The sequence below is a fragment of the Heptranchias perlo genome, chromosome 3 (assembly GCF_035084215.1).
Source record: "Heptranchias perlo isolate sHepPer1 chromosome 3, sHepPer1.hap1, whole genome shotgun sequence".
Taxonomy (NCBI): Eukaryota; Metazoa; Chordata; class Chondrichthyes; order Hexanchiformes; family Hexanchidae; genus Heptranchias; species Heptranchias perlo.
In genome coordinates this window covers 26572000-26584807 of record NC_090327.1, presented here as the reverse complement: position 1 = coordinate 26584807, position 12808 = coordinate 26572000, and the positions used below count along the sequence as shown (strand labels likewise).

The 12808-nt window shown below is 46.5% G+C and overlaps 1 protein-coding gene across 3 annotated transcripts in view; it reads right to left on the bottom strand.

Annotated features, from left to right (window-relative positions):
- col22a1 (collagen, type XXII, alpha 1) overlaps positions 1-12808 on the bottom strand; it is a 344398-nt gene that overhangs the window by 13169 nt on the left and 318421 nt on the right. For all 3 annotated transcript variants that reach the window (XR_010960277.1, XM_067978562.1, XM_067978572.1), the window contains 4 exons: positions 8953-9006; positions 3897-3968; positions 1116-1151; positions 911-955 (listed from right to left, as the gene is read on the bottom strand). Coding sequence is in view for 2 of the 3 variants with exons in the window: in XM_067978562.1 (XP_067834663.1) it covers positions 911-955; positions 1116-1151; positions 3897-3968; positions 8953-9006 (207 nt within the window). In the remaining variant the exon portion in view is untranslated. The remainder of the gene's footprint in view (positions 1-910; positions 956-1115; positions 1152-3896; positions 3969-8952; positions 9007-12808) is intronic.

Below are 12808 nucleotides of genomic sequence, written 5' to 3'. Positions count from 1 at the left end.
AGCAAAATGAAACTTGGAAATAAATGAAAAAAAAAGCAGAATATTTAAAAAAAAGATTTGTTTTTGTACTTTTTCTCATTTTTCCCTTGGGGTCTATCTCCAGATATCCCTATTCCATCATTATTAAATAGCACAACGGTTTGGTCGCTAGTGATATAAACATGGTAGGAAGATTCCCTCTGATCGCTATTTCAAATTAACCTGTTTCTGCTGGTGTTGGTTGAGGGAGGAATATTGACTGGGATGAGAAGTTAACCATGTGAGGAATCCTGGGCAGGAACCAGGAACTCCACGGGGGTAGATTTTCGTTGTTACTGCCTGGGTGTTAAGCATTGCTTAGGTGGAGCACAGAAAAGTCTGGTGAGGAGGAACGCATGTCCCTTAGAGAAACTGCTGGATTTTCCTTTTATTAATTTCAATGGAAGGAAAATTGGTGGGTTCTGTTGGTAGCGTGCAATCCTTCTGGACAGATTTTCCCTTCTACACTCTGTCCAGACAATGCTTATCCCTAGATGGTAATGACAAAAATCAACCCCAATGTCACAACACCAACAAGTTGCATACCTACGTTCCGTTTAAAACTGAATTGCATGTTGTCTTGCTGGCTCGGTGAATAAATACACTAACCAGTGCAGTACTGAGTCACACAGACCAAACAAGTTCCTGGTTTGATTCCTGGGTCTGTGATGATTTCAGCTAACCTCACCAGGGGCATGATATTTGCCCTCAGCAGCGCTGGCCTTGGTTTTACAATGAAATGAACAACATCGAATATTCAGTTGGACCTTTTTACATTGGATCAGTATCTCATCTGATAGATCCCTGATGTGCATCATCAGCTTATTTGGATAACTGAATGTTTAGAAAGCCTTATTAATATTCTATTTGTCTTCATCATTGCATCACTTACCCTTTCTCCTTTGGACCCCCGATCGCCTGATTTGCCTGGAGATCCCTGCACGAAAGAGCAAAACCAGTCCTGAAACTATTGCATCTTCAACATAAAGATGAGATGTAGTCTGTGGCTCAGTTCAAAGCAAGTTAAATAACTGCCATAAACAAATTAATTCTATTAGAGTAAGAAAGGGAAAATAAACATAATGTGCTTTACTTACCGTTTTGCCTGGGGCTCCTGTCTCTCCTGGCTGTCCCTGTTTATGAAGAAAAGGAAGATGACAAACAACAGCAACTTGCATTTATTTGTTACCTTTAACATGGCAGAATGTCCTCTGCCACTTTACAAGGCAGGATCAGACATTGGTAAATGCAAGAGGAGAAATTGGGGGGAGAGGGGCAGTTGGTGGAGAGAGGGTTTAGAAAGGGAGGGCTAGAAATTCGGCCGTGTAGCACCCATTTTTTTAGGTGCTACATGGCCTCCTGAGGTCCCAAAATGGCATCCGGAATGCGTGCACACGTGCGCTGGATGCCATCTTGGTAAAGGGGTTCGCGCAGGCGCAGGTAACGAACGCATTGTCTTAACCACGACCAGCTGAACATGTCGTAGGCAGCTTGGAGGACCTCCCACTAGCGCTATTTAAAGGGACCATGCAGGATTTACAGATTAGTTGCTGGATTAGTGCTTCTGGCTGCTGATGTATTTGTACCTGTTTTTGGAGGTCTCCTATACTTGAACACTATGACTAGGGGACATAGCCGAACATTTAGAGCCAGGACTTGCAGGAGTGAAGTTAGGAAACGCTTCTACATACAAACGGTGGTAGAGGTTTGGAACGCTTTTCTGCAAACGGCAGTTGATGCTATCTCAATTGTTAATTTTAAATCTGAGATTGATAGATTTTTGTTAACCAAGGATATTAAGGGATATGGAGCTGAGGCAGGTATATGGAGTTATGTCACAGATCAGCCATGATCTCAGTGAATGATGGAACAGGCTTGAGGGGCTAAATGCCACTGCCACTTGCTGCCTCCTGTTATGTGCCACCTTCTCCTGCAAGAAAGCGGGACGTAGGTCAGTGTGGGTCTTGCAGGACGTTTGGGTGATGTGCCTGTCATGGTTGAATACCTGCCAGTGTGTGTGACCTGTGAATTGTGGGTGCGCGGCTTGCAACGGTGGTAATGTGTGAGGGTGAGAGGAAGCATCTGATTGGAAAAGTTGAGAACTGATTGAAAGAGTTTGTTGGTATGTGGGTGATGGGGTGGGGGGGGGTGTAGTGTGTGGAACAGTGGATGGGGCTAGTGGTGCAGTTGGTAGGAGGTGCCACTTGACTGTTGACCTCACTCACCTTGACCACTTGTGTCAAAGCATTGAACTTCTTTCTGCACTCCATCCATGTTCATGTTGCTATGAGCCTGGCATTGACCTCGTCCCCTCCTGTCTCCCATTGCCTCTTGAGCATATGTCTGAAGGGCCTCTTGCCCCCCTGTGGATAAAGCATGCCCCTCCTTCTGTCCATCCCTTGCACCAAGGCCTGTAGTGCATCAGCAGAGAACCTTGGTGCACGCTCTCTTGCAGGCCTGGTACAAACTCAGATCGGCAGATTGGTGGGGTCTGGCGTGCAGATTGGAGGATGTGGGATTTAGTAGTGCACAACCTTTATTCAATGTTTTAACATAACTCATCAGTTTGCAAACATAGGGACGGGATCTGCATCTGTGCTTTACGTGTGCGATGTCTGATCTCCATTCAGACTCCGTGTGGACCCATATCTTATATTTTGCACATAAGAGGTGTAGGCTGCCTTTAAGAGATGAAAGCAGCCTTTAAGAGGTGCAGACAACCTTTAAGAGGTGCGAGCAACTCATGCGATATCTGGGTCCTCCCTGCTAGTGAGAAGTGAGAAGCTAGTGAGAACAACGCAGACAGGCCTGGCTGCTGCGCTGCAATCAGGTAAATGATCAGGCAGCCCGAATCTCACATGCTGTCTGCATCGGAACCACTGGGCGCGGGTTAATCTCGCACTGCGATGTCCGCGCCTGATTCGGGGGTTAACCAATTTAACACCCGGAGATCCTGATGAAGGCTTTGCTACTGATGGTGGTTGGGAGAAGGGGGGAAGAATGAAGACACAGAAGGCCAGAGTTGGAAGAAGAGGGTGCTAGCTGTAGCATAGAGCTGGAAAAGGTTGCAGAGGTAAAATGGGGCAAGTCCATGGAGGATTTATAGACAAGGATCAAGATCTTGAAACCAATATTCTTGGATGTGGACAAAACGTATCATGCTGGAGAATACAATAACTTGGAGCATGTTAACTTTCTGATTATATTATCGGCCATTCAAAACTAAACTAGCTAAATTATGCCACCAATAAATTTAAATTGTTACTATATATGTAATAAAATTAAGCTGGGAGGGGACAAAGTGTTTTAGTGCTCCAGCCTTTTCCTTAAGGGATGTTTTTATCTGTAGTGTCCAGTAGTGATAGCTAAAGACCTGTAAAGTGCCTTCCTGCACCATCACCGACAAAGTACTAACCCATAGAGTTCATCCCTGCAACATCATCGATGGGGTATTAACCCATAGGGTACTAACTAATAGAATTTATCTCTGTACCATCAGCAATATCGTATCACTCACAAAGTTCTTCCTTATACCATCATAATTATGATACTAACTCACAGAGTTCCTCCCTGCTCCATCAATAGTAGAGTTCCAAACCATAGTTTTTTTCTTGATAATTATTACTTGTTTTTGTTTTGTATTTATCTTTATTTTGGAGCTTCGTAAACAGCCATTTTAAGAAGCCAGAATGAAACAGACACACTGGCCTGATGCAGGTTGAGGATCCCCTTCAAGATGTCTGCTTTATACAATGCGAGATTCTCATCTTTGTTGTTTCATAGAGTGAACTTTGTCCTCATCAAGTGTTTACCAAACAAATTTTAGAAAACAATTCCATGTCGGTTGTGAGAAAAGGAATAAGACAGACTGTACTTACCCGTGATCCTGGGGGTCCCTGGACTCCTGGAAAGCCTGGGTCTCCATTTGTTCCTTTGGAACCCTTTGGTCCCTAAAATTCAAAATAATTTCAGGTGGAACATAAATAGCTTATTCTCTAAAATCAGAAAAAACAAATACATCAATTCAACTAACGGTCTGTCCAAGATTGAGGGTAGTTGGCATTTTTAGTAGAACATAAGTCTTTGTGTGGAAATTTTCCTGAACAAATATTAGCCTATGTTTTACAGCATGAATGACGACAGGACACTAATACTGAAAAATCTTGGCCTCATCACTACAAGGTTACGGAAGGGTTTCCTTTTGGTTTTTCCCCCCATTTTTCTCCTCTTATCTCCTGAAAGGGAAGCCTTCTTCTTATCTTACCAAGTGTCTGTGAGTCTAGACAACAAGTGTTGGCAGGTTATTCTATTATGAAAGGCATCACAGTTGAACTTGATCCTGTCCTCAACTAATATTCACACAGACGTGTGCATCCACATGCACACTTTCCAGAAGATGTAGGAACCCAAATTGAATTTTTCCTCTCCCTTGCCCAATTGTAACAGCCCTACTGCCATCCTGGTTGAGATTGGCGAACCTGACATAGACTAGAGATCAAACCTGCTGCTATCCTGGTCTGCATCTCTGGGTACTCACTAAGTCATCAGGAGAACAATCACAAGAATTTAACCTGCAGTAGATTAACAATAACACTGCTCAAAATAACATAACCTTAAAAATAAGGGGTACTTGGCATAACGCTCAACCTCCTAATACAAAACAGGTCCACTATTTTGAGTAATGTGTCCCACATGTTTTTGACAGTGTACAGCATCACAAGCCTCTTTTTGAACCTAATTGTTTAAAGAAACTTTACAAGTCTCCACACTCTAATGAGCAGTCAATGAGTCTTGAGCAACTGGTACGAGGCTTGAGTTTTATTGTACCATGTACTCCATCTGTGCAGTACAGTGTAAATCAAGTTTCATATGTAACAAACATGCACAATTCTGAATGAGAAGAATTTTTAACAGGAACTGAACTGGCAACTATGAACAGTGACCCTGAATGTGGGACACCTGAAGAATGTAATAGTTGTGTGAGAGGAATTCTTAACTGTGAGGGAAACACTCTGAATATATGATATCCCATAAAATGTGATATGATGCACCAAAGAAAGTGAGACAGTTGAGAGAAACAGCAAAGAATGTGTGATCCCCCAGAGACTGTGTGATAGCTGAGAAAGATAGAGACTAAGGTAGTGAAATAGCTGAGAGAGAGAAGTTGAACCTGGATAAGTGATATCCCACAAATTGCAAGACAGTTCAGAGATAGAGACCCTGGGCTCGAATTTGCCAGGCCTGCGGGTTTCCGGCGGGTTGGGTTTCGGGAGCGTGGTCAACACGCTCAGCGAAATTAGTGGGTTGCCCGCGCGATCGTAGCAGGCAAAACACTAATAGGAATCAATTACCTGCTCCTCCGGGGTCCGCGGCGCTGACCTGCGCGTCGGGCGGGCTGCGCATGCGCAGTACGATCTGTCAGCTGGAGGCTCTCTAGTTAAAGGGGCAGTCCTCCACTGACAGATGCTGCAACCAATGGAACAAATTGCAGCATGGAGCAGCCCAGGGGGAAGGCTGCTCCCAGTTTAATGATGCCTCACCCCAGGTATCATCAGATGGGGTGAGGAGGAGGGGGAGGACACAGATCTTCCCCCCGGCGGGCGGGAGGAAGCGGCCTGCCTCTGTCACCAAGAAGGCCTGGCTCGAGGTGGCAGAGGGGGTCACCTGCGCCACCAACATATTGCCCACCTGCATACAGTGCAGGAGGCGCTGCAATGACCGCAGTAGGTCAGCCACAGTGAGAACACAAAGTCTTTCCCCTGCACTCCGTCTGCCACAACACTGCCCCCACCCCACATCTCCTTTGGCACCGCCAACACTACTCTGTCACATCACCCTTCATACCCACTCAAACCCCATCCTCATCTTACCTCCACCTACTCACCTCGCCAGTACTCATCCTGCCACTAACACGCAACCCAATCCTCATACAATCTCATTGCTCCATCCCATACTCACCCTCTCGTGCATCTCCCTCACGGCCAGCCTCACTCAACCTGCCACCACCTGTGCTGCAGCCACAGGGCATGCATCACATATGTGCAGTAGGCAGCGTAAGGCAAACGTGTCGTGAGCATGAAGGGGGTGCACAAGGGTGTCTGAGGGTTTGTCCTGGGTGTTACCTATATTGAATTTCAGAGCAACAAACAGCACACATTATATTGACACCACCACTGCCATGTCTCCGCGAATCCTGTCCGTTGTGTCCAATAATGCCCGCTCCTGGGTATCACTATGAGGACCCACCACTGATGCCACCCATCGTGTTACTGCAGAGTAGGTGCAGGTGTATTTGCAGGGCTCTTCCGCTCAGACGACTGAGAGACATCGGCGGTGTAGCCGGCTGCACCCTGGAAGGATGCGGAGGAGAAGTTGTGGAGGGCAGTGGTGACTTTGACAGCGACAGGTAAGCAGTTGGTGCTGGGGCCAGCCAGGAGCAGCTCGGCATGAAAGAGCCTGCAGATCTCCACGACTACATGTCGAGCGAATCTGCGCCTCCCTGTGCACTGCTGCTCGGAGAGGTCCGGGGAGCTGCGCCTCGGTCTGTGGACCATGTGGCGAGGGTAGTGCCCTCTGCGATGCGTCTCTCCCTGCGGTAGCCCTCCCTCCTGCTGTGCAGGTGGGCGTGCAACAACACCGTGTTGGGGGGCTCCACGTCTCTGCGGCGGACGGCGTGGACTGCGAGGCTGCTGGGGCTGGTCATGCTGTTCGTCCTCCGAGGGTGTCCACGCACCACCCATCTGGCAGGTGTTGGTCTGAGGGGTTGTGCAGGGTAGGTGGGTGGTTCCTCGGACTGGGGCTGCGGTTTCGTGTCGGTCTGTCCTCTGGCTTGGCGGGGGGTGGTGGAGGGCAGGGGTTGCCCCATGTGACGCGGTGGCCTCCTGCGTGGGTGAGGGCTCTCCCCCGTGGAGTGCACCTTGGCACCTGCCACAGGCTGCTGGCTGCAACACGCCTGGTTGGAGAGAGACTGTTTCCCCCAGTGTGTGAAGCTCACTGCCTTGAACCTAAAATCCCACACTTCCTCTTTTGACAGCTGCTTCAGCTCATTAAATGACCTCAACAAGCAAGGTAAGTACACTCAAGTGGAACCCCGCTGGCTTTAATTGCCTGCGGGATTCCCACCAGCGGGGCTTGCGCGCGTAGCCCTGCACGTCAGCGCGGTACCCGGAAGTGGCCGGGATTTCGGCGCGATCCGGTCACGTGACCGGATATCGGGATTTTCGGGGCCCCCCCGCTGGAAACCCGCAGGAAACCCGACGCGAAAATCGAGCCCCCTGATCGTGTGATACGCCACAAGCAGAGACTCTGAATGTGTGACATGGCATAGAATATGTATATAGTGCTCATTCTTAAATACTCAACCACTAGCTATCTAGTATTTTATCTCTCTTCATCTTTGTATCATTGAGGCCGAGAAGTCAGGTTATATGTTTCAAACAAGAAGACATTATTTATAATATCATTGTGATTAGATTCACTCACTATTTACTCAACTCTCCAAAATGGCCGGCGCTAGAATGGTGCAAGAAATTTCTAATCCTCCAAACCAAATGGTGCTTGTGTCAGAATCTTAAATTCAGTGATTCTGTGCACCCCATTGGGAAGTCTCGCTCAATGGAAGTGTAGATTGAAGAGAAGGGGTAATTTTTACTTTGGACACGGGCGGAAAAACTGCTGCTCGATTTTCCTTTCCGTTGACTTCCATGGAAAACAAGGGTTTATAGGGGTGTATAGCGGGTGGCCGATCTGTAACTGCCAGTCGACCATTACCCAATTACTCTTGAACTGTAATCACTGTACGTTTTGGGGTAACATGGCAACCAATTTGCACACAGAAAGTTCCCACAAACTGCAAATGAGATAAATGGGCAGCCAATCTGTTATGATGGTGTTAGTCGAGAGACAAATGTTGGCCAGGACACTAGGAGCACTCACCTGCTCTTCAAGTAGTGCTATGCGATCTTTCACATCCACCTGAACAGGCAGATGGGGCTTCAGTTTAGTGTGTCATCCAAAAGGCGGAAATAATAAATGGATTGGAATGGGCTGTGTTATATTGGTGCATTCGCTTGAAATTGGTTGTTCCCCATTTTAAGGGACTAAACAGATTAAAATAGTGGACAAAGAGATTTCATACTAATGTGCTTATAAATCATTCCAGTTTAATCAAAGGTTATGGGGGCCTAGTTTCTTTGCCCTTCCTGCCTCGGCACTGGGCAAGCACACCACAACCGACAAACATGGTGCCTGTCCAGGCAGAGCAGCACCCAAATTTGGTAACCAGATCATAAACACATTGGCACTACCACACTGGCGCAGCAGGCCTTTACCTGGCAAATTGGGGAGAAAAGAGGAGCACAGCTACAGGCCAGAGAACCCTACATCTGTAGTCCTGGCCTCTGGCATTGGGGCCTTTCAGGTTGATGTTGAAGAGCCCTAGGGCCCAAAGACCCATGAGTCTCTCAAATGAAAAGGTACAACTTACTTTTTCAGACCTCTTCACCTTGCTGCTGGGCTCCTCTTGGGCCCTCCAATCTACAAAGCCACTACCAGCTTCCTGGGCTGCCCTTGCAAATGGGCACCCCCATAGATGCTGCAACAGGAAACAGAGACAGGAGACTGGGAACAGTCCCTTCTGCCTCATTTAAATCTGTATGTTTGGCCTCAACCTAAGCCCCACTCCACTCCTGGGGAAGGGGGAGCCCTAGTAATTTGGGGCAAAGGTCAGGGAAATCGGCCCCATGATTTTTTCCCCCCAAAATATGTAACTTCAGCATGCCTATAATGTAGTCAGTGTATTGCTACATTTCTGGCCAATTTTCCTATATATCATCAGCTTTTGTTAGGTAAATCGTGTACCAATATAGCAGGAAATTTCCCCCAGGTTCGCCCCTGCATAGTCTTCTTTTCTTAAAAATGAACTCTGGGACTTACCAGGGCACCTGGAATACCAGACTTTCCTTCAGGGCCGGGAGGACCACTTTTACCCTGTAAACGCAAAATATACTTAATGAAGGCAGAGTCTTATTACAGAATGACAGTCTGTGCCAATGTTTTTCTCCACATGAGCCACCAAGTCTCATCCTACTCTTCTGCTCGCTCCCCATGCCCTGAAATATTCCTTATTTTCAAGCAACAATCGAGCTCCCTTTTAAAAGAATTGATGGACTCTGCTTCAACAATAGTTTTGGCAGTGAATTCCACATTCTACCCACCCTCGGTATTAATAAAACTTTTCTAACCACCCCATGGATCATTTCTGCCATTATCTTAAATCTGTGTCTTCTTGTCATCTCATCAGCTAGTGGAAACAATCTATCTACTCAATTGTAAACCTTCATGATCTTGAAGACCTCTATCAGGTCAGTGTTCACTCAGAGTATTAATCTATATGTAGCATTTTGTTTTGGTCAGCCGGGTGTCTGACACACGTGGAAACCCGGTCACCACAGTATTATAGAATGCACAGCACTGGAGGAAGCCATTCATCCCAAGATGCCTGTGCGGTGAGAGCTCTGTACGCCAATCCAATTTCCTTGCTCTTTTGCGTATCTCTTTATATTTTTCCTTTTCAAATACTTATCCAATTCCCTTTTAAATGATGCTATAGTCGGTCTCAATAGCCACTCATGGAAAAGCATTCCATGTTCTTAGAACCCAATTTGTGAAAACATTTATTCTAATTTCTCCTTTGTTGTTCTGGAATAATCCCAAATCCTTACCTCCTTGTTATTGATTCACCAATAATTAGAAAAAATTGGACAGATTTTGACTTTGTGCGATAGTGCAGAATGGGAGAGAGTGAATCGGCAGCCTGTTTTACATCTCTCCCGATTTTTATTTCCGTTGACTTCAATGAGTTATGCCGTGGAGCCAGGATAACGCCAGAGAAAAATTAGCCCCAGTGTCTGATAAAATCACATATACAGAGTTTCTGTTTCTCTGATGCGAACCCAGAAATTGTTGAGAATAATTGTGGGTTACCAAAAGCTTTTGGGAGAATTTATATTTGCTGGTTTACTCAAAATATTAATGGTTTCAGTCTGCTAGGCTAAAATGTGAGCTGTATAACATGCCAGCCAGTGAAATGGAAGGAGCATGAATTCTCTTAAACTGTTGGAAATGCAATTACAAAGTACAAATTACAGTAGAGTGTTACAGAGTGAGAAAAGTTACTTTTACAGACTAGGAGGTGCAAGCCTTGCTGCAAGGATTCAAGGAGAGGAGTCACATAATTTAGAGGACTGATGCACCATTCTAAACAGTTGCACATTCTTAAAGAACAAAAGAACATAAGAACATGGGAACATAGAAATAGGAGCAGGAGCAGGCCACATGGCCCCTCGAGCATGCTCCGCCATTCAATCAGATCATGGCTGATCTTTGACCGCAACTTCACTTTCCTGCTCGATCCCCATATCCCTTGATTCCCCTAGAGTCCAGAAATCTATTTATCTCAGCCTTGAATATACTCAACGACTCAGCATCCACAGCCCTCTGGGATAGAGAATTCCAAAGATTCACAATCATCTGAGTGAAGAAATTCCTCCTCATCTCAGTCTTAAATTGCTGACCCCTTATCCTGCGACTATGCCCCTTAGTTCTAGACTCTCCAGCCATGGGAAACAGCCTCTCAGCATCTACTCTGTCAAGCCCCCTCATAATCTTATATGTTTCAATGAGATCACCTTGCATGCTTCTAAACTCCATTCTACTCAATCTCTCCTCATAGGACAACCCTCTCATCCCAGGGATTAATCTAGTGAACCTTTGTTGCACCGCCTCCAAGGCAAGTATATCCTTCCTTGGATAAGGATACACAGTACTCCAGGTGAGGTCTCACCAAAGCCCTGTACAATTGTAATAAGACTTCCTTACTTTTGTGCTCCAATCCCCTTGCAATAAGGGCCAACGTGCCATTTGCTTTCCTAATTGCTTGCTGTACCTGCATACTAACTATTTGTGTTTCTTGTACGAGGACACCCAAGTTTCTCTGATCACCAACATTTGATAGTTTCTCACCATTTAAAAAAAATCTATTTTTCTATTCTTCCTACCAAAGTGAATAACCTCACTTTTCCCCACATTATACTCCATCTGCCACCTTCTTGCCCACTCACTTAACCTGTCTATATCCCTTTGCTGATTCTTTGGGTGCTAAATTGGGCCGTGTAGCGCCAGTTGTTTCGGCACTACATGGCCTCTCCGACATCCAAGGTGGCGTCCTGGATGCGCACGCACGTTTCCTGCGTGACATGCGCCAGACGTCATCTTGGTATAGGAGTTTGCGCAGGTGCAGATAGCGAACGCTGGAATCATGTAAAGTAGGGAGAAAATTACTTCAATCAGCGTGCAACACAGGTTTAAAGTGATAGACACCATTTTGGGACTTAATGCTCAACTCAACGCACAGTCTTAACCCCGACCATCTGAACGTGTCTTAGAGTGCCTGGAGGACCCCCCCCCCAACCGGCGCTCTTTAAAGGGACCATGAGGGATTTACAGGTTAGTGGCTGGATTATTGCCTCTGGCTGCCGAGACATTTGTAACTGTTTTTGGAGGTCTCCTAGACTTCAATACTAGGACGAGGGGACATAGCCTAACATTTAGAACCAGGACGTGCAGGGGTGAAGTTAGGAAATGCTTCTACACGCAAGGGGTGGGAGACGTTTGGAACGCTCTTCTGCAGATGGAAGTTGATGCTAGCTCACTTGTGAATGTTAAATCTGAGATTGATAGATTTCTGTGAACGAAGGGTATTAAGGGATATGGGGCTAAGACGGGTATATGGAGTTAGGTCACAGGTCCACCATGATCTCATTGAATGGTGGAACAGGCTTGAGGGGCTAAATGCCACGGCCACTTGCTGCCTCTTGATATGCACCATCTTCTCCTGCAAGAAAGCAGGGCGTGTGTCTGGGTGATGTGCCTGTCATGGTTGAATAGCTGCCAGTGTGTGTGGTCTGTGAGTTGTGGCAGGGTGGATTGAAACAGTGGTAATGTGTAAGGGTGAGAGGAAGCATCTGACTGGAAGAGTTGAATACTGGTGGAAAGAATTTATTGGTATGTGGGTGATGTGGGGTGTAGTGCGTGGTGCAGTTGGTAGGAGACGCCACATGACAGTTGACCTCACTCACCTTGAACACTGGTGTCAAAGCATTGAACCTCTTCCTGCACTGCATCCATGTTCATGATGCTGTGCGCCTGGCATTGACTTTGTCCCGTGTTGCCTCCCACTGTATTTTGAGTATATGTCTGGAGGGCCTCTTGCCCCCACTGCGGATATAGGATGTTCCTCCTTCTGTCCACCTCTTGCACCCAAGGTCTTTAGTGCATCGGTGCTTTGGAGCAGGCTCGAGAGGCTGAATGGCCTAATGCTGCTCCTATCTCTTATGATCAGTAGAGAACCTTCTTGCATGCACTCTCGCAGGCCTGGTACCAACTCAGATCGGCAAATTGGTGGGGTCTGGTGTGCAGATTGGAGGATGTGGGATTTAGTAGTGCGCAACCTTTATTCAATGTTTTAACATAACTCATCAGTCTGTAAACATAGGGATGGGATCTGCATCTGTGTTTTACGTGTGCGATATCTGATCTCTGTTCAGGTTCCACGCAGACAGTAGACTGTTATTTTCAGCAAATAACAGGTACCAGCTACCTGTAAGAGATTTCTAAGAAACATCCTCTCTTAAAGACATTGAGCTCCCTGGTGTTGGAAAGTGTGAATTGCATTGATTCCACGTGCAAGGCCTGGAAAGGAATGCCGATTTTAGGTAAGTGCTCCCTTGGG